At 36.4% G+C, this 20,292-nt stretch overlaps 1 protein-coding gene across 2 annotated transcripts in view; it reads left to right on the forward strand.

The window, feature by feature from the left end:
* The window catches only part of KLHL32 (kelch like family member 32), a 94,596-nt gene that overhangs the window by 20,998 nt on the left and 53,306 nt on the right, over nucleotides 1-20,292 (forward strand). For both annotated transcript variants that reach the window (XM_005418337.2, XM_031066536.1), the window contains exons 3-4: nucleotides 531-638; nucleotides 11,216-11,314. In XM_005418337.2, the coding sequence (XP_005418394.1) occupies nucleotides 531-638; nucleotides 11,216-11,314 (207 nt within the window). The remainder of the gene's footprint in view (nucleotides 1-530; nucleotides 639-11,215; nucleotides 11,315-20,292) is intronic.

The following is a 20,292-nucleotide window of genomic DNA, read 5'->3' on the forward strand; positions in this document are numbered from 1 at the left end:
AATGGGGACGAGAAGAAAAAGATTCTCACAAGGATTCAAGAGACTGAGTACAAGTGCTTCATTCCAGGGAGACACTGAAGACAAATGATCTGGAAAGTAAGGATTGCTTATAGAAGATGTTTTTAACTGCCCCTTCTTCTCAAGTGATTGTGTATGGCCTATTGCTCCTTCTTACATACAGTGGTACTATACATAAGTATTGCTTTTAGGTGGTGCTTGTGTAGATTATTCTTTTCCCAGAGCCCATTTACCTTTTTTATTGGATAATACCTTATTGTGTGACTGTTCTCATTGACTTCACCTGAATCACTTACAATTAAGATGTATATGTATATTGAAGAAAATGATTTCTCTCAGTTTATCTAGAATACATTTTTATATTTCTTTAATAATAAAAGGACTCAGTTACAAGATTGATTGCTGTGGTGTTACTGAAAACTTGGTATATATCTCATTCTGACTCTCAAGGCTGCTGCTATTTGGAATTCTTATCCAAAATTGCTTAATGGCATTTATGTTTTTTCCCATAGGCAATGTTCAGTCTCTGCATGGTTGAGAGTGAAGCTGATGAGGTGAATTTACATGGTGTCACAAGCCTTGGTTTAAAACAAGCCCTGGACTTTGCATATACTGGACAGGTATTGTACAGTTCTTCAAATTAAGAAACACGATCAAAGGCAACTGCATTAAAAACTGAGTATGACCTTTTTAGAGATACTAGAAAAAGTTTTTCTTGTGCACTGCTCAGTACAAGCTATTTTGATTTAACAGTTCTTCATTTTCATGTACTGTGGTGGATTTTTTCTTTAGAAGGATTGTTTAATAAAAACTCTGCTTTATGTGCACCATTGTCAGGTAGGGAACCATGCAGGGCTTGCAAGCCCTTTTTATGGTTCCCTGACTATTCATAAAATCTTAATGTGAGTTGAATCTTCTTGCTAAATTATATGTAAAGAAGAGTGTTTCCCTTACAATAAATATTTATAAACTCTGCTGTATTTGACAAATAACATAATTGAGGGGAAAAATAGTCTCTTACTCTCTGGACAGATGCAGTTGAGGCATCTTTGTGAGTGCTTATAGGTACTATGCATCTTCATTTCAGCCCTTTCATTATGGTACTTCAGAAAATGCAGAGTGATGCTCCTTCTCCCTCTGCCTCTTACCAAAAAAGCCCCACAAAACAAAAAACCAAAAAACCAAAAAAAAAAAAAAAGAAAAAAAGTACTATTTATGACCTGCCATATCTCTGCACTGCATGCTTGGAGAGTGTTGCTGTGTGACTTTGTCTTAGTTCAGAGTTCATGGATAGTGAGCTCAGAACACTCAGCTATTTTTGCTTTGGACTTTAAAATTCTAGATAACCAAACTATTTCTGGAATATCACTACAGCAGTTGAGTCCATTGACGCACTAGTGACGTTTATTAGTTAATTTTGAAAAGGAAGGCCTAAATCCATACTATGATATTCTGAAGAGTTGTTGGGTTATAAAAATTTAAGGCATCTGCTTCCATACTGTGAATTGAGTATATGGCCTTATGTGGGTTTTTGTTTTGTTTTGTTTTATTTTGTTTTGTTTTGTTTTTATTTTTAAAGGAAACTAAGTAGAAATAAGAGGGGAAAAAAATTAAAGGGGCTATTTTTGTCACCAGCCCAGAAAACAGTTATGCTTTAGCATTGGTCTTGGAGACTAGCACTTGAATTTCTTTGAAGGAAAATTGAGTTTGTGCTGCTATGGAAAACATTGTTTATTCAAAGATATCTTTGATATAAATGATAAACAGAGATGCCATACTATATTAGTGAATTAGCTGAAGACCTCAGTACATGACTTGTCATTGGTATGCTTTTCTTTCTTTCAGTTGAAAGCTTTTGTTAAAAATGGACTGTCTTTGATTAAAATGAAAATGTTAGGTATCTATACATCATCATATTAGTAATTTAAAACTATAGGTTGATTATACTGAAGAAAAAACTCTGGTTAAATGAAAGTATCATTTTAGAAGACGGGTCGTAATTGATTTCTATCTGACCCATCCCATCTGCTGTGATTAGAGGCATTCCCCATCTTTCTGCAAAATTCAAAGTCTAACAAACCCATGTAAAATACATTGAGAACCTTTGAAAGGATGGATGTAGCTTTTATGTAACCCAGCAAGTGACCCCAGGTTGCTTCCAGGATAAAATCCTCAGATCCCTAGGAATTCTGTACCTTCTGTCATTGGTCCTTTAGAGACTTTTGAGTCTCTCATTTTCAGACATAACCTACTTTGAATAAGTGAGTGGGTTTCCTGAGTTAAAGATGTGCACGTATGAAGTTCCTCATACATAGAAGTGATTTATAAGGCGAGGCTGGCTCTGTCGTGTCTGTCAGATGCACCAAGTGCTACTTGGATGCACAGACAAATGAGAAGGATTCTGTAGGAGTTGTTCAAAGATGCCTTTGGAGCACAACTCAGTGAAGTGTGGGTCTGAGAATTAGCAGTGTCCAGTTTCCCTTTCATCCTTGGAATTCTCTTCTGGTGCTGTGTTTGTCTTGAGCATTGCTTGTGCTCTGACTCAGACTGACAGAATCTGAGTGCGCATTTCAAGGTAGTGAGTGGGAGTAATCCACAAAGGCTATTAATAAATAACTGGATTACTCCATGTTTATATCAGAGAGTCCTGAAAACAGAATTGCCTTTAGCTTGGTTTGCAAACTCTCCCTGTTTTTATAAGACAAAAAAAATATTTCTCAGTAATACAACAGTCACTCATGCCAAATATAACCTTACATTGCTCTGAAAATATGGATATCAAGATGTGAAGTGCCTCTGAAAAGTGAAAACCATGAACTCTCTCTCTTCTTTTTTTTTTTTCAGACATATTTGGCCAAAATGTTAGTTCAAAACCTTGGTATTTGCCTAGGTAACACTGTGGAACTCCCTAAAATATCCATGTCTAAACAGATAAGTAATTAGTTGCAGCATTCTTCTCTTTACTTCTTTAATATACTACACTTATATTTGACACATTACACTTCAAATTGAGTGCAACTTTCTGTGTAAACTAATATGCTGGAGACATCTGGTGGAAATATTTAATACTGCATGATGGCAATATTTGGTATCTGCAGTTTTTGAGAGTTATTAAAATGAAGAAATTTAATTTTTAGAATGACCGTGAAATCTGTGATTAAACTCAGTCATCCTTGTCTCTTTTTGTTAATTTGAAATCTTCCTGTGGACTTCAAATACAACCTTCATCTTCCTGTTCACTTAGGCAGACAGTACCTTATTGTAATTACTGTTGAAAATATTTTGCTTTATAGGAAAAATCGATTATTCAGAAGAAAAGAATATATCAAAATTCAAATTAAGTATACATAATATAACTCCAACTGAACTAATCTATAACTGTGGTCCTTAATAATTACAAAGAAAGAAATTTTGTTACAGAAATAATAAACACTGACAAAAGGAATGCAGTAGACTTTGATTTTGTTCTTTGCATGTATGTTCTCACTAAGACTTTAATAAAAAAATCTTCAGCAAAAGATGTCTTGCATATGTTTTGTCTTGTCCATAGGCATTTTACTATGTAATCCCCATATTCAGAATTCAGAGATATACAGCTCTTCTTCTTTTTAGATGACTCTTTTCCTTTTGTAATTGCTGTATCCTTTCTTCCCAAAAGGGCTTTTAGGTCATTCTCTCTTTTACTTCCTAAGTGGCAGTGGTAAGGCCAGGCCAGAGTTTCAGTGAGTAGATTACTCTCCCTTTCTTCTCACAAGGGCATTTTGTGAGTGTCAGACGTGCCTTGGAAGGGAGATGGATCAAGTGCAATCAATTTACAAACTATATGTTTTAGAATACTCATGTAGAGAAGCATTTCTAGGCAAAGAGTTTGGAGCTCACAATTCCTGCTGTCAAAATAAGAGCCTAAGTCACTGTGTCAGAGACTCATGGGCATTGTTGTCTACTCTTTTTGATTACCATTTAAAATTTTAACTCATTTGTTAGAAAGAGACATAATCTTACTTGGAGGATGGGGTAGCCACTAAACAGGCCAGTGTAGTTGGCTGAGAAGTCAGGGAAGCACTGGCTTTAATTTGCAGTGGATGATTGTGATCCTAATTCAACAAAAATACAGATAGAGTCCCATGTGTACTGAAATGCTTCAGACTTGCATCTTTCTTCTTTGTTAATATGTGTTCTATCATATGTCTTTAATCTATGGCAAAAAATATTTTGTATTTAGATAGAATTTTATTTGAGGACTTCAGAACACATTACAAAAGCAAGTAATCCCTGTCCTTATTTTTTTGCATCACAGGCAGGAAATTAATTTGGGAGAAAATAACTTTCCAATGACAGCACAGCACACTAGTGGCTTCTTAGTACTTAATACCAAGTTCTCTTAAGTCCCATTTTCCTAAGTGGCTGGTCTGTTTATTCCCCTAAACTCTAATATTTTGGTTTTGTATTAGTAGAAATTACATCTTCCTTAAGTTATAATATTATCTTGAATTAGTAAAGCAGAAATTAGTGAAGAAGAATTAGTGGAGAAGCCCTTATACATGAGGCTTTTTATGTTCAGCTCTTTCCCCCCTAGTGAATTTTGGGGTAATTTGTCCTGTGATGCCTTCTTAGCCCAAGATTAACACAGCCTTATTTCCTAACTATGGCATGGTGAAATGTTTCCTTTTATTGAAAGCCACATACAAAGTTGCGCTTACAATGATTCAAAAATAGGCTTTAAACTTTGTTATTAGCATATTTAACAGGTTTTCTTTTACTCACAAAATGCTAATGTAGCAGCAGTGTTTCAATAAAGGTAATATCAGTATATTATTCCAGTTACAAATCTAGAACTTCATGTTATTTCCAGGTATGTTGCTCCCAATATTACTTCAATGCATTTCCAGTGTGATCCTATTTAACTATTGCCTTTATTTTGTATTCAGTTAGTTTGAAAACTCTCATTCTTCTAACAGCTATTATTACTTTACCAAACAGGTTTCAGGTATTGGTAGAGTACCATCACGTGATTTTTCAAATTCATGCACACAAATCCCTGATTAGTTAAAGTATTGTCTTACATCTCCTTTTCAAAATTGTTCTTTTAGCTTTGTTATTTCTTTAAAAAAGCCTTGAAAGAGTAAAAGTTCTTAGATAGTAAAGAAATAGTAGAAATAATTATTATTTCTAAGTACAACTATTTCTCCTTATGGTTTCTTGGGTTCCTTTGTAGAATCTTGTCTTTCATCTCTCATCTGCTCCCCTCTCCATCTGATGCTGGCAGTTTTTCTAGTGATCAACCAGTATTTCATCTGCCATTTCTAGTTAAGGCCAGGGTAAGGCAGCTGTCAATATCTTAGTGCCCCTTATTGTGTTGATCCTCTCTTGTGGGTGGAGGTGTATTGTGATGGTTGATTTTCTTGGGTAAGTGACCCACTGCATCCTGTGCACAGCAGTTCCACTGGCTGCTTTTAGATTAAAATGATTCAATTAAATTACCTGCTGTCCCTAGCAAAAGTGAATTCAGCTCTTTTCTCCTGGGGGACAATATGCCAAAGTGATGGATAACTGAATGCAACAGGTCTGTGTCTTACTGTAAATACATAATATAATTTTTCAATGCAATTTCAAAGCAAAAAATATGAATTTGATACTTAGATTACACTTCCTTTTTCACTTCTCTCAGAATAATCTTTTTTCTGTATCTAGCACTAGGGGCTACAGCTACTAGGTCCTATGTTCACAGTTCTGCTGCAGATTGTCTAAAAGGCTTAGACTAATACAGAGATTTACTTAACTCACTTTATGCAGTTCATTGTAGAGAAAATTAAATACTTCACTTTTTTCTCCTCTGGATGAGAATTTAGCTAGGGACAAGAGAGCTTTTCTAGTGCTGAAAGTGATTAAAGTAATGTAACATCTTCTCAAAGAATAGTGAATTTGCTTGGAGTCTTGCTTATCCAAACCCTCTCTAATTATAGTAATGATACTTAATGGTGGTGTGAAGCTATGTCAGGGAAAGTTCAGGCTGACATGATGAAAAGGTGGCAGGTCACTGGAGCAGGTTCTCCAGGGAAGTGGTCATGACACCAAGCTTGTCAGAGTTCAAGGAATGTCTGGACATGTTTAATTTTGGATAGTCCTGCAATTAGCAGGAAGATAGGACTAGATGATCTTTGTTGATGCCTTCCAAATTGAAATATTCTATGATTTTATGATGTGTATGCTGTGCACTTAGCATGGATTTTCTTCTAATTTTCTGGAAAAATACTATGATGCATCAGAGAAATGCTGGTCATGATGCTTTCTGGCATTGGCTAATGAGACATCTGGATTTTGTAGCAAGTGCTACCAAACATTGTGTGCCAGGGCTTTGGGCAGTTGCCTGCAGGGGACTAGAACATTCTTTCCTCACTCACTTTTTTGAAGCAGCACTTGTCAATGTGCAAGGAGCTCAGTATTCAACTGAATCATGAATGAGCAGGGAGACAGGCAGAAGTGCTATCTGGTTGGGAGTGAAATGCAGTCTAAATTACTTTAAAAGAAAAGTTAAGGTGTTTGATTGCTCTTAAGCACACGGAATGATCTCCATCAGGCAAAAACAACTGATACTTGTGTTTGATGCCTGTCTTGTTCGAAATGCTGATCACTGCAAGTGGAGTTAAGGAGGATTTTTTTTTCATCAGAGTGGCAGGAATCTTAGAAATTTTTTTTATTGTTTTCTGTGTTAAATTCCATACAGTTTACTTTCTAGAATATTCTGACAGGGCTGCATCTTTCCTTATTCTTGGAAAATGGGACTTAAGAGAACTTGGTATTAAGCACTAAGAAGCCATTATTGTGCTGTGCTGTCATTGGAAAGTTATTTTCTCCCAAATTAAATATGGCTGCATATTTTCTTACTGTTACAGCATAATACTGGTGTATTTTTAATGTGAATCATGCCACCATCTCACTTTTCCATTGTCCCACAAACAGCTATATGGAAATGAGAAAAATATGGGGGATATATGAGTAGCTGGAATGAAGGTGATAGAAGTGCATCTTCAACCTGCAGTTTAGCCTTCTTGGGCCTAAAGCAGCTATTGTTTAGTGTCTTTAAAAATGTGTGGATAAATATAGTGGCCTGCAGTATTCAGGGAATAGAATGTTCTAGTTGTTCTTTCCAGATATAAACCTCATGAGACTTCACAGATGTGACAGTTAATCTGGATTTTACCTTCTCCCTCAGGCTCTAAGTTGATTTGTTGGAAAGAACAGTTGAAGGAGTTTCCTTTTCATTCTTTTTTGGCTTTCCTCTGACCTTACAGTTCTGGGGTTTCTGGGTTTTTTTGTTTTGGTTTGTTTTTTGGTGTTTTTTTTTTTTTTTTTTTTTTTTTTTGGTTTTTTGGTTTTTTTTTTTTTTTTTTTTTTTTTGTTTGTTGGTTTGTTGGTTTTTTGTGTTTTTTGTGTTGTTTTTTTTTTTGTAGGCCTATAGGGCTTTGTTGGCTGTAGGAGGTTGGGTTCAGGGGGCATTGAAAGCGTAGGAGGACATGTTTGATCTGGACAATGTGGAGGTGAGGCCTTAGTAGTTGTTCTTAGGAAAGGGTGGTGTTTCTTACACACTCTGTTGCCGCAAGTCTCAAAGAAGATTGAAGAGAGAGAAAAGATACATGGATACCAGTTAAGTATTTTCTCTTGCTTACCCATTGTCCTAAGGTGTTGGAGGGGATGCAGGTTGAGTTGGGAAAGGTAGAAAGAAATCTTGGGCTAAGAGGGAATAAGTTCTAGGTTTGAACTGCTGGCTGGAGGGTAAAAATATGGGGCAGGGTGTTAAGGCCCCTGTGTTTCTATAACAATGGGACTGGTTATAAAATTCCCTTTTCTGCCTCAGTAATGTGATTTACAAAGTCAGGTTTAATTTACCGTTTTCTAGTTCTTGCATTTGAAGAGAAACTTTCTGCAATATATCCATGAAGTATAAGTGGGTAAGTTTCCAGATAGATTAATATTCTATGTCTAAAAATAGTGGATCTAAGAAATTACATAATCTGCCTTTCTGGCTCTGTGACCAGGATGCTGTGACCTCAGCATTCTGTTACAAACAGACAAATTTTGCATTGCTTCAATCTCTTGGGCTGTGGATCTGACCAAAATAGGGACCAGACTGTATTTTATGCATCCTCTCTGGAGGGTTTGTGGCATGATGGAGAATAGAAAGGCAGCTTTGAGGAACAGGTTTCCTGTTTGAAAACAGCCATTGTAAGGGCAAAGTAGTTTGTCAAATAAATCAGTTTGAAAATGAGCAGTATGTCAGGCTTGATGGCTTAGGAAAGGAAGTTACTCATGTATCACAAGATCTGCCTGTTTTTCTTGGGTACCATCGTATGCCAGAGAGAAGTTGAAAGTAGAATGAAAATTAACCCTTCGAAATAAGGATTGAATAGAGGGGTGATTGTAAGGTGCAGCCAGGTGCAATACCTGAATTGCATCTAATTAATCTTAATGTAAAAATAGTACAGCGACCAGTCTAATATAGCTTGTGTCATGAAAAAAGCACATTCTTCACTGGAGAAGGTTGTAGTTTTTGTCTGAATTCGATGAGTCCAAATTACTCTTTAAGTTTCTGCCCCAGTAATTATGCCTCATAACACTTGGGTTGAGGATGGATTACAGAAAATGATTAAGCTTCTCTCTATTTTTTCACACTAAAATTTCTAATGAATTTTGAAGTTGTGAATCCAAAGTAGACCTTAGTTTCACTATCCTTAATTTGCGATAAACATCATTCTTTTGACCTCAGATCTGTTGTTTTGAGATTTAGACAAGCAGAGGAGAGCCAGTCACTGTGTGTACTTGTGGTGTGCATTTGATGGTATTTATGGGCATTTACTGTTAATATTTGGTATTTATGGGCATTTACTGTTAGTATTAAGCTGGAAGGCCTGTATAACATATAAACACTTATGCTGGCAATTAATAAAAGTCAAGCAATTGCTTTAGTGTATAAAAGCTCAAAGGTATGGAATAATTGTGAATTACCCCAGTTTCAGTAGAGGGAAGGCTTGCAGTATTTTCTTCCTTCTTTACTTTATCCTTGTGGATTTTACCAGCGTGCAGTTTCCCAATGGCGAACATTTAGCATAGGTAAAATAGTATTTTTTGCCTATATCCAAATGAATATCGAATAAAAGTTCAGATAGTTCAGTTTAAAGCAAAGTTTTGTGAAAAGATAATCTAGACTTTCCTCCCTTATCTTGTGAAGCACAAAAGTGATTGTTTTCTCAGTAGAGTACAGCCTGCATGGTAAGGAGGGCTGTAAAAATGGAAGACCATGTAGGAAATACATCTGCCACCTTGAAATGAGCTTTTGTTGCTGACTTTGTGCAAATCGTCTCTAGACAGTAGCCAGCCACCCTCCTTGTCTCTTGTCCTACTTCTTATCTCATAGTGCTACTAGTATTATTTCTAAATGGATTGCTGTAGCTTTAAAATGCATGAATATTATTGCAGTTAGATACAGTTTGTCCATGCCTACAAGGTACTACTCTGCTTAGGGTTCTGGTTCTCTGGCTGACAGTAAGTAATGTGCTGGAGGATGGCAGCTTCCTCTGTGTCAATCATGTCTGAATAAAAAACACTGCAGGGTCTATACCAGCTTGTTTAGTCTGACCTTGAGTTCTCACTTGAAAATACTTGAGAGTGGCATGCTTTTATTTTTTTGTTTGTTTGTTTTTAATATCTGTGTCTGTTGGAGATATTTTGTTACTGAAATCCATCCTAACGTTCTGTTCAACTACCTCTCATCATTCAGAGCAACCTCAGTAGCACCAACCAAAAACCTGGATTGTGCTGGGCCTGATTCGCATTTGTAGTAGGATCCTTACATGAATTTCTGGCTAGATAAAGAACCTTCATGTTTTATATAGTATGTAAATGACATATAATGTTCACTTAAAACCTAGCATTAATAAATGCAGTGATTTGCACAAGCATGAAGGATTTCATATGCTGCCAGAACTCAATGTAAATGAGTTCTTGATGTAAGCAAGGATCAATCCCCTTCTCTCTTCCTCCTAGTATATCCATTATGTTGGAGATATTTTGTGGTTTTGCTTGAAGAAATGCATACGCTTTTTTTCATTTCCCTCAAAAATAGTTAAACTACAAAAGATGCAGTTGAGTACCTTTGCTTTTGTTTTCCATTTTCCTTATTCCACTGCACTTGAGGTATACAAATGATGCTGTGAGATAAAACTGAATTGTGTGAGCAGAAAGAAAAGAATCTGAAAGCAAGCTTTACTCCCCTGTGGAGCAGTGAGAGACTGACCTCATGTGGTGTGAAACCAAAGTTGCCAGGGGAAGTACAAGGATGAAATTGAATATAGCAAGCAGCTTTGAAAATTTAATTTTTATCATGCATTTCTGATTTTTTTGATGTTGTGCTACTTAAAAGATTTTAATATAGATAGTTTGTAGTCTGATTGCTAATAAGAAGTTGACCAGTGTCCATATTCCCAAAGACATTTTTGTGTCCCAAAAGGGATGCTCTAACAAGATGACCCCAAGACAGCGGTCTATGAGCTGTGGCCCAATTATCCTTACTGCTGCCTGTACACGATTTTAATTGAAATGAGAAGGAGTTTCATGTGAGCAAGTAACTGAATAATCAGTCTTGGTTTCCTGGCCCTCTCTGGCACTTCCCCAGCAACATCCTCATTGTGCTTTCAGAGCCCTGCTCTCTCAAATGAAGACAGTGGTTAGGAAAATTATTAAGTGGCACCATGCAGAATAGGCAGGGTCTTCCTAGTCTATAAATGTTGTACATGCATGAATAATATTATTAGTGGAGACTTGTGAGTCAGTTCTGTTGGCCTGATTCATCGGTATCTGTGGAAGGATCTAAGTATATAGATAACAAAAGAAGGTTCTGTTATTTTGAAAAGTCTTCTTCTTAAACAGCACACATTTAGTTTCAAAGGATTTAGGGAGTATTGTGACTTTGGGACTCTCACAGGAAAAAGAAAATAACAAAAAAAGTTTAAAAATCCTTTGGGAAATTCAGATGAACTTTAGAAAATCTGTCCCTATTCTGTAAAGACTTCCCTATATGCTTAATTATATTCTGTTCTTTATGTGGACTTAAATATCTGAAGTAACAAAGACCATTAATATACTCTACAAGTACTCTAAATACATCTTCCAGATGACAAACCTTCCGTTTTCTTCTTTACAGATCCTCTTGGAACCAGGGGTGATACAGGATGTCCTAGCAGCTGGGAGTCATTTGCAGCTGCTGGAGCTTCTCAGTTTATGTTCTCACTATCTCATTGAGGTGAGGCTTTTTGGCCTGATCAGCTGTTTCTGTTTGGTACACTTCTGTTTCAAGCCTAATTTCACTATTAGTACAATACCTGATGTAATCTAAATGGCAAAAATTGGATTTCAGGAGATCTGCGTTTTGGGTGTAATTTGGATTTCAGTTTATGGTTGATGCTTTATCCTTCCATCCATTTTGTCCATTTCATTCCTGAAAACAACAATGATCCACTGAATAATATCAGCACATGGGAATTTGTTTCCCCCTTTTACCAGGAAATTTGCTTTCTTCTACTTCAGTGTACCAAATGTGAAGCTATTTCCCTATTAGGATCATGAGTATTGTGAAAAATTCAGATATGTAATTCAGAGCAGAATATTGACGTGTATTCCAGGGCACTACAACCTCTCACTGAAGGAATAGGGCTTATTTTAATGGCACCTTATTCTTAACGAGCCTTATGCCTGTAATGCCAATGCCTTTATCAAACAAAAAATTTGAGTTGTGGTAAAGATTTTTTTTTTTGTGCTTGGCTTGTATAGGAAATGGTAGCAAGAATTATGAAAGTACGATGGTAGCAAGAGCACGGCTTTGACGGGTATCTGTGAAAAGCCTTCTAAAAATAAAACGGCAACAGCAGTTCTACAGAACTGTTTGCTCTTGTCAGTAACTTTTCATCACTGTTTCTGAAATGGAATGTGTTAACTGCACCTGGGCAGCACTTGGGCATGGAGATGCACATCAGCACAGTGCTCTTAGTGTGCACTTGCCTTCCCACAGGGTAACTGCCTTTGAGCAGTGGGAGTGTGCTTGGCAGCACGCTGAGCTGCAGAGCACCAGGGCATGCAGCATCTCGTGCTAAGAACTTCAGGATGTACTTGAAGGCTTTGTGTCTTACAGAGAAAGAATCTGTTCTTTGAGTGTTAACCTTAGGAAACCCTTCAAAATGTATATTCAGTTAATAAGTTGGTATTAATTTGTGCTTTATATTTAATTGATATAATTTTTATTTAATTGATTACAAAGTTAAAGGACATCACAGAGGGCTGCAATTGGTTTTTTTTTTTAGGAATGCAGGAAGAGATTTAATTTTTCTGAGAGAAAAGACATGGATTGTGATGGGAAAAATGGTAGGTTTGAGAAATAAGAACTGTGAGATATCAAATAAGCCACAAAACTGTTTGACCTACTGATTGTCAGGCAGGCATGGGAAGGAGTTACTGTAATGAGAAAGATTTATATCTAACACATGTAGTCATATACAATGTATTTAATGGTCTTCAAACAAACCAGCAGAGTAAGTATGTCTTTGCTTATGTAGCTCTTACTTTGTCAGAAATTGAACTAAAGAGACTATTGCAGCAAAGAAGCTACAGAAAATATTAAAGAGTAGGAAAAAGGTTGTTTGTTGTGCTCATCAGGTAGGGATGTGAGAGGATGTAGGTATATACTCAACATAAACCCTTGTGCTAACTTTTTGTGTTTAGGCTGAACTGAAACTTCTTTTCTATTACCTGTGTTGAGTAGTGTCTGGTATTTGTAGCTCTTCTCTTAGTACCATCTTAATACTTTTAATCCAAATGCCATTGCAGGGGAAAGAGACAGCTACAGAGTTAGCAGTGCTTTGAATCTTGGCCTTCATGTGCAAGCTATAGTCAATTATTTAGCAATAGATTGCTAATGAGTAATAAAAAAAAAAATCAACCCCAAAATGACACTAGTTCCATAAAAAACCCAACAGTTTGGAGTTAGTGAATGTTTCTTCCAAATTACTCTGTAATTAACAGAGCACTAAAAATTTTCTGGACATGACTGTCAGAGAAACCTTTAGTTTGGAAAAGCCCTTTAAGATGAAATCGAGCCACAAAATAACTTGCAAAAGAATCAGAGGCATTTTAATTCCTCTCCTGCTAGTGCTTTTCCTGTTAATCTCATGTCTTTTGATGCATTTGGCTCATGCATATGTTTATTTGCATGTTTTTTCCATTTCTACAACTTACAAGATTACTGTGTCTTTCATGAGTCATAGAAACCACAACTTCATGGCCTGCAGTTGCTGTAGGATGTGTGAAAGATGTGAAAAAGCACTGTTGTGGCTTGAATAGTGTGCCAGGGTGGGACAACTGGAGCTACACTGTTGTAAAAATTAAGAGGAAGTGGGACCCAGTGTCCAGATTTACAGTAGTGGAGATAGGGAATAAGGTAGTGGATGAAGGGGAATAAAGAGGAGAATATGTGTTGGAAGACAAAGATCAGTGCAAGTTCTGGAACCTATTTTTGAATCAGGATCTCATTGCAAAAGTTTGGAATCTGCACGCACATCTGTGAGGTGGCTGCAGCTTATATCACGTTGGGATTTAGGCTGTATTTTACTCTTTTTACAGTATTTTTTTACCAAGTTCACCTCATCAAGGCATACATGTAGACAGATCTTCAGTCTGAGTAGATCACAGTAAGAATTTACCTGTCTTGTTTGTTTTGTATGGTTGCAGTCCATGCAAGTAATCAGCCTTGAGTGGTTGCTGCAAGTCCTTTTAACAGAGGTCAACAAGGTACTGCACATTAAAACTGTTATATCTTACAGGTCCAAACTAATTAAATCAAATATCTGTTTATGTTCTACATGTTACTGTGTGACTTTAAAAAATAGCTCTTGCTTTATTTTAGTACTATCTGCAAATAAAATCCAAGTAGACAAAGAAGACTTCCCTAAAACCATTTATTTTCTCTGCAGCTGGTAACTGGGGTGTCTTGTCACCCCATGTGCAGTGATACAGGTGCTGGAAAGGGAATAGTGCTTGCCCTTTCTCTTGTCTCTGATGAATGAGTGTGCCAGAGTTCTTCATTTACAGTGCTACTGAGTTTCTTTCATGCTGTTTTGAATTGTTCAGATATCATGAACGTAGCTTAGTTTAGCCTGAATTCAGGAGTTACAGTGTGTGGGATCTAGCTGTCATTTATTGTTGTGTAATGATGACACAGAGTTTTAACTTGTTAGGATTGCCTTTAACTGTTTTGATTAGACCAAGCTTTTCCTGTATGAGTGCTGCTCTTATTGTTAGCACTTGTTGCAGCTCTTCTCTAGATCTTCCAGCCTGGCAGTTCATTGGAACTGTCTTGAACACTTTCATCTCTTTTTGATACTTTTATCTGGGACCTGTAATAATGCCATGCATTTCAATAAGGATGGGATTTTTTGGCTACAAATGCAACTGGCATTGCCTGTTCATGGATCTCTTTCAAGGCACATTGGTAGTCTATGAGGTTCCAAAGAATACTGTAATGATCTGATTCATCTAAGATGTTGCTGAAGTGTCTAATTGTCAAGAATTATTTCTAGTTCCTTGAGGACAGAATAATTTCCAGCCAGTGCTGACTTTTATATTGACTGGTCTTTAAGGAATTTCCTCTTGGTTGTCTCAGAATAAACAAAATGTTATTTTGACTATGACAGATCCTCTTTTTTATAGATTAAACAGCTTAGAGGACTTTAATTTTTTTATGAATTTAAAAAGAATTCTTTAAAAAATAGTTTAAATTGCATCTATGGCAATTTTTTAAAAGAGTTCTCAATCAAAGGAAAGACAGGAAAAAGGAGAGGAACATTTTCTCCCTACTCTGTTAGGCAATACAATGGAGGTTTCTGACAACACTACTAATTTATTAAATGCATTTTATCATCTATAAACTTCTCATTATCAAATGTTCTGTAGCATCTAATGTTGATTCAATATTTTCATTTGAAAACTCAGGCTCAGATTGATAATTTACTAGTTTTCATTTTAAACTATGGTTTTATGGTAAATAATATTTTTATTGTAAAATATTATTATGGTAAGTAGTATTTTCTTTATTTGCAAACAAGAGAAATGCCCAAGTATTCCTTACTTTTGGTCTTAATTCCAGCTTTGTGTAGTGCAGACTTCTCCCCCCATATCAGCATGGTCATACCTTGAATTACAATTATTCCACAACCTCTGCTGTTTGGGGGTTTTGTTTCTAGCTTCATTTGTAGAAGGGGACTCTTTTGAAGCATGCTGATGTATTTTATTTGAGATACATACATATTCATGAATCTCTCATGTCATCTGCATAATTCTCAGGTACATTAAACATTGAAACAAGGCTTGTAAGAGCACACATCTGTCTCAGGCTGAACAAACGGTAAGGCAATGCGTTTTTCTTAACTGCTACAGAGGTGTGGGAGAGCTAAAGATTGAACTTTGTGTTCCTTCAGTGGCACTGAGGTCTGTGATCACTCACACAGCATTTGCTTGCAGCCTGCACATCCAATTCTCTTAGGTTCTTGTTTCCCAAGTTCCTCCTCCAGCTCAGGTTGATTGTCAGTTTTGGCTGAGGTTTTTCAAAGAGGGCTAATGCAGAGAGCTGCAGCCAATAGGCAAACTTTGAAATATAACAAAAATGGGTTATCTGAATATCTCCTTTGCCTTTTAAAAGTGGACCATATTAGTCATATGATATAGGAAAAAGCAAGAGATAACTAATCAAAGGCATTAAATGTGGTGGCCATCTGAAAATGGACTTTTTAAATGGAACTGTACAGAACATGGTATTAGGTAATGTGTTTGTGATGACCTATTTTGCACTTTAAAGCTTGTGAATGTTTTTCTGAAGGATACGTGACAACTTTATTCTTATGCAAGAGAATAAATGTGTTAAAACATTTATTCAGAACATAAAAATGTTTGTTTCATGAGTATGTCTGAGTTACATAACTGCTTGTAGATCTAAGAAATTTTTTGTCTTTTTCCTCAACTGTTTGTGTATTCAGTACCAGAGAGCCACAAACTGCAAATTATTTCAACAATCAAAGAGTCTTGATAAGGAGGGAATGCTATTGAGAATATAAGTTTTTAATGGAATTTCCTTCTACTGATCAGCAACAGCTCAGTATTGTGTGGGTAGTAATTGGTTTTTAAAGCAGAGGTTGATTTCCACTGGCATTCAGGGATCTGGGATATTGTACTGCCCATAATTGAAATCTCAAAGCTAAGTGATTTTTATGTATATTCTGAAGTACAGTATTTTTTTTCAGTGGAGTTCTAGGTACATCCTGAATTACAGTCAAGGTATGATGCTCGTGGGTGAGGAGTTTAGAAGTTGCAGAGCAATCCAAAGCAAAGCTTAGACTCATTTCTGAGAAGCAGGATGTGGCATTACTGTTAGATTGCATGTATCCCTTTAATTTTCTGCTGCCAGATTAGGCACCTTTTCTGAAGAACAAATTAAGTTTACACAGTGGACAGAGTCAGGGGTATAATTTGTGTTATGTATATTGGTTGGACAGTGGCATAGTTTCACTACAGACTTATTTGAAGTGACTGTACTTGTACTTAATTCTGGAAGTTATTTCTTATTCTCATAGTTCCTAGGAGGAGCAGGTATAGTAGACATGAGCAGTGATGATCCTGATTGCCACTGAAGTTATTCTGACTTGTAAAAGTTCTTCTTGGGATCCTAAATGTTTTTTGTGTCAGGTGAACTTGAAGCTTTGATGCCAATTTTCCTATTAGTTTTAAGTGCATTAGGTTCCCTGCTAAATGGTAAATGTACCAGATTACTTTTTAGAAGCTCCATTACTTTAAATAGAGCTCTTCTTGCTTGCTATTGATGTCAGTCATGCCATCTTTGAAGACAGCTAATTTAAGATAAAAAGAAAAGAAAATTTTAGGTGAATGACTAAAATAAGCCTGGGCCCAGCATCGTACAACAGCAGTCAACTGGAAATTTCTTGGAACTGCCTCTGTACTGTCCTGCTCTGGATTCTTGTATACAAAAGCAGACAGTGAGGAGGATCAGACTTGGGATACAAAAAATGGTTAATCAACTGACAAATCCTTCTGGAATAATTAATGGCAATAATTGAAGCAGGCAAATTGTCTTGGGTAGGGGCATTTGATTTGTAACCTTCTACTCTAATGGTCAATTTAGGCTTAAAGAACAAATTTTTTTCCTGGTGTACAAATTCCCAATTATCTAAATATTTTCTTCTAATTTTAAACTATCTGAAAGTGTTGTAGATTGAAATATGTTGCTGTTTGTAAACGGAAGAAGCTACAAATGAATTTGTGTGTGGATTAAAAGGAGTAGTGTGCATGGTTTATGTCTGTGGGTAAACCAGAGCTTCAAAGCTATTTATTTTTCTTAAACCAAACTTCTCCATTTGTAACGGTGCCAGTGACAATCCCAACTAAGATAAACTCCTTCAGAGATGAATTAATTCATACACCAGAGATTGAGAGCATCACCTTTGTATTGCTAGAAGCCCCAGATCAGTTGGGATTTTAGCTCCTGGGTTTTTCATACACAGCGAATTAAACTGCTGGAAAGAAAATCTAAAGGTCATCTAGCAACCAAGGCTTGCTTTTTTTAACTAATACTGAGTTTTTAATCTAAGTACATGCATGCACACTCTGCACACTCCCCTCAATCCCCCAGAATTAGTCACCACCAGCAAGCTTAAGTCTACCAACTTTATCCTGTGGTGAAGTAACCTTCCCATGCTAAGAATACAAAGTAGACAAAAATAATGTCTTACATTTCCCTGTTTTTAAGTGTTACACAACCAGTTGTTGCTGTGTTAGCCTGCTATTTTTTGAAGGAGCAAGTTTTGTCAGCTGTTGTCATTGAGCTATTGACAGTCATTAGAACAGTTCTTGGACAAAACTCAAAAATAACTTGGGGTTTTTTTTCTGTTATCTCTTTAATATACTGATACATTACAGGGATAATAATCTATATATATGAAATGTGGTTGCACTAGAGAGGATTCCAACTTAAAATAGGACTCAGGAAAAAAATGGTGTGTTTTTTTCCATTTTTCAGTTGGTATCAGTGAGGAAGGTGAAAATATGCCAAAGTGACAATACCCAGTCACTTTGAATCCCATTCTTACTGTAATCCACTTGCTGCTATTTATCTGCAGTGTGTATTGAAACTGATGATGGATGTGTGAAAAAATGATGCTGCAGCATCTAGGTTAACTATTGCTGGCAAGATCAGAGCTCCCATGCTGTCTAGGTGGTTGTATGGATACACATTGCCAGTCCTCTGCAGCAAGGTTACAGGAGAGGTCACAAGTTGGGAGGAGACACTTAGTGCTGGATCTGACATCTCTTTGCAGGTTCTGTCAGGAAGGGCAAGCAGCTTTGGTGTGTGTTTTAAATAGGAGCAGGGAAACTGTCTGGCTTCACAATTTCCCTCCTTGCCCTTCTCATGTTGTCATTCTAGCCAGTGTGGACTCTTTAGATGACCTTTCTGTCCATCATTCCCTGAATGATTTCTGCTTCTGGAATCTTTCCCGTATTTTTATAAAGCTGTAAACAGGGCCTGATGAATGCCAGAATGCTTAGTGTACAAAATTCTTCTTTGGTTTTATTGCCATCTGATCGATGCTAATGTTTTATGTTCTCTCTGTCCCTCCCTGTCCCCAGTGTATTTCACTTTAAATTCTCCTTACAAGTTGAGGCAGTTTGGATGCACTTCCAAAATAGAAGTATTTGTTACTGGGTAGTGCAGCTATCTTTATCTGCTTGTGTTTTCAGCAACATATCCACTTAGAGGTCTGGAGGAAAATGTAGTTTATTGCAAGAAATGACACCCAGAATGGCTGAACTGGACTTGAAATAAGGCAGTCAGGGCTTTCCTACCCGGGCCTGGGCAGCAGGTGGCAGTGTGAGTCCATAACAGTTTCAGCAGAGAAATTCAAGCTACAATCAGAAAAAATGAAAAGAAAAATTATTTATTTTTACTCCGTATTAGTCTTCTGACCTAATCAGTAAAAAAGTCATTATTCACACAACACTGGGCAATATGCATTGTAATTTTTAACAAATAATAGGAAAGTGTTAATGTTTTCAAAGGAAATACAGTTCTGTCTTGTGCAGCAATGGTCATTTATCACTGCACTTTGTGAAATCACTCATTTGTTCTAATTTGAATGTAAATGACTCTAAGGTTTTACAAATAAGGTGACAGACTCACATAAATGTAATTGCAGGGTTCATCTCTCTCTTTTTATATATCACTCATTAAGTTATGAATTAAATACATCGTATTAAACCAGGGGCATGTCCAATGATGATATTGTAATGGCAAATTACTCTATGCTATTAGAGGTGTATTTTTTATTCATGGACATTAATTTGTCATTAAGCGGCATTAGTTTAGCACTTTTATGTGGAAGACGTGACCTGAAAGAGGAGACTTACAGCTCTAATGTGAAGGAAGAGGAATATAGGCACCAGACATAGAGAGGGGTTTTTTACCTCCTGGAAAGAAACAGAGAAAAATTTTACTTACATTCGTTTTCATCTAAAGCACTTTGAGTTGTATTAAGCCATTTTAGTGAAGGTTTTTCTGAAACAAGAAAATCCTTTGATTATAAAGTATTTACAATATGGGAAAAACCAGAATGCTAAGTACAAAATGGTGACTATAAATCATTTGTAACCTATGAACCTGAAGAGAACACTAGGCTTCAAGTGAGTTGCAATCTGATTTTATCTCTGAAGTATCACTGTGGTAGAGAACTAATTGTTCATCTTTTTTTCCTCTATACTAGCTAATCCAAAACAGAACTGATATTTTTCATTCTTCATTATGAAGTAAATATCTTTTACCTCTTCTCTGCTTTTTTACCTGTATTTTTAGGTACACTATTATTATTTTCATGGGAGTCACTTTCAAATTCTAAATGCAGTAGCAAAACCTTTCTTAAAAAAATTAATGAGAAAATTTATTATTTGATGGAATTTTAGGAGGCAACTTAGCACCTGAAACATTAGGCTAAGAAAAATAGTGAATGATTCAGTCTGCTCTGTCTTTAAAAGATGTCAAAAAGACCTTGTAATTTTAATTTTAATTTTCAGTCAGTTTAATAGAAGAGACTTGCAAAGCCTTGCTTATTTAATGGTGAAGAAGGGCTGAAGTAATGAAGATCCAAGTTGATACATTCTCCAGTTATGCAGTAT

Source organism: Geospiza fortis, unplaced genomic scaffold, assembly GCF_000277835.1.
Source record: "Geospiza fortis unplaced genomic scaffold, GeoFor_1.0 scaffold53, whole genome shotgun sequence".
NCBI lineage: Eukaryota > Metazoa > Chordata > Aves > Passeriformes > Thraupidae > Geospiza > Geospiza fortis.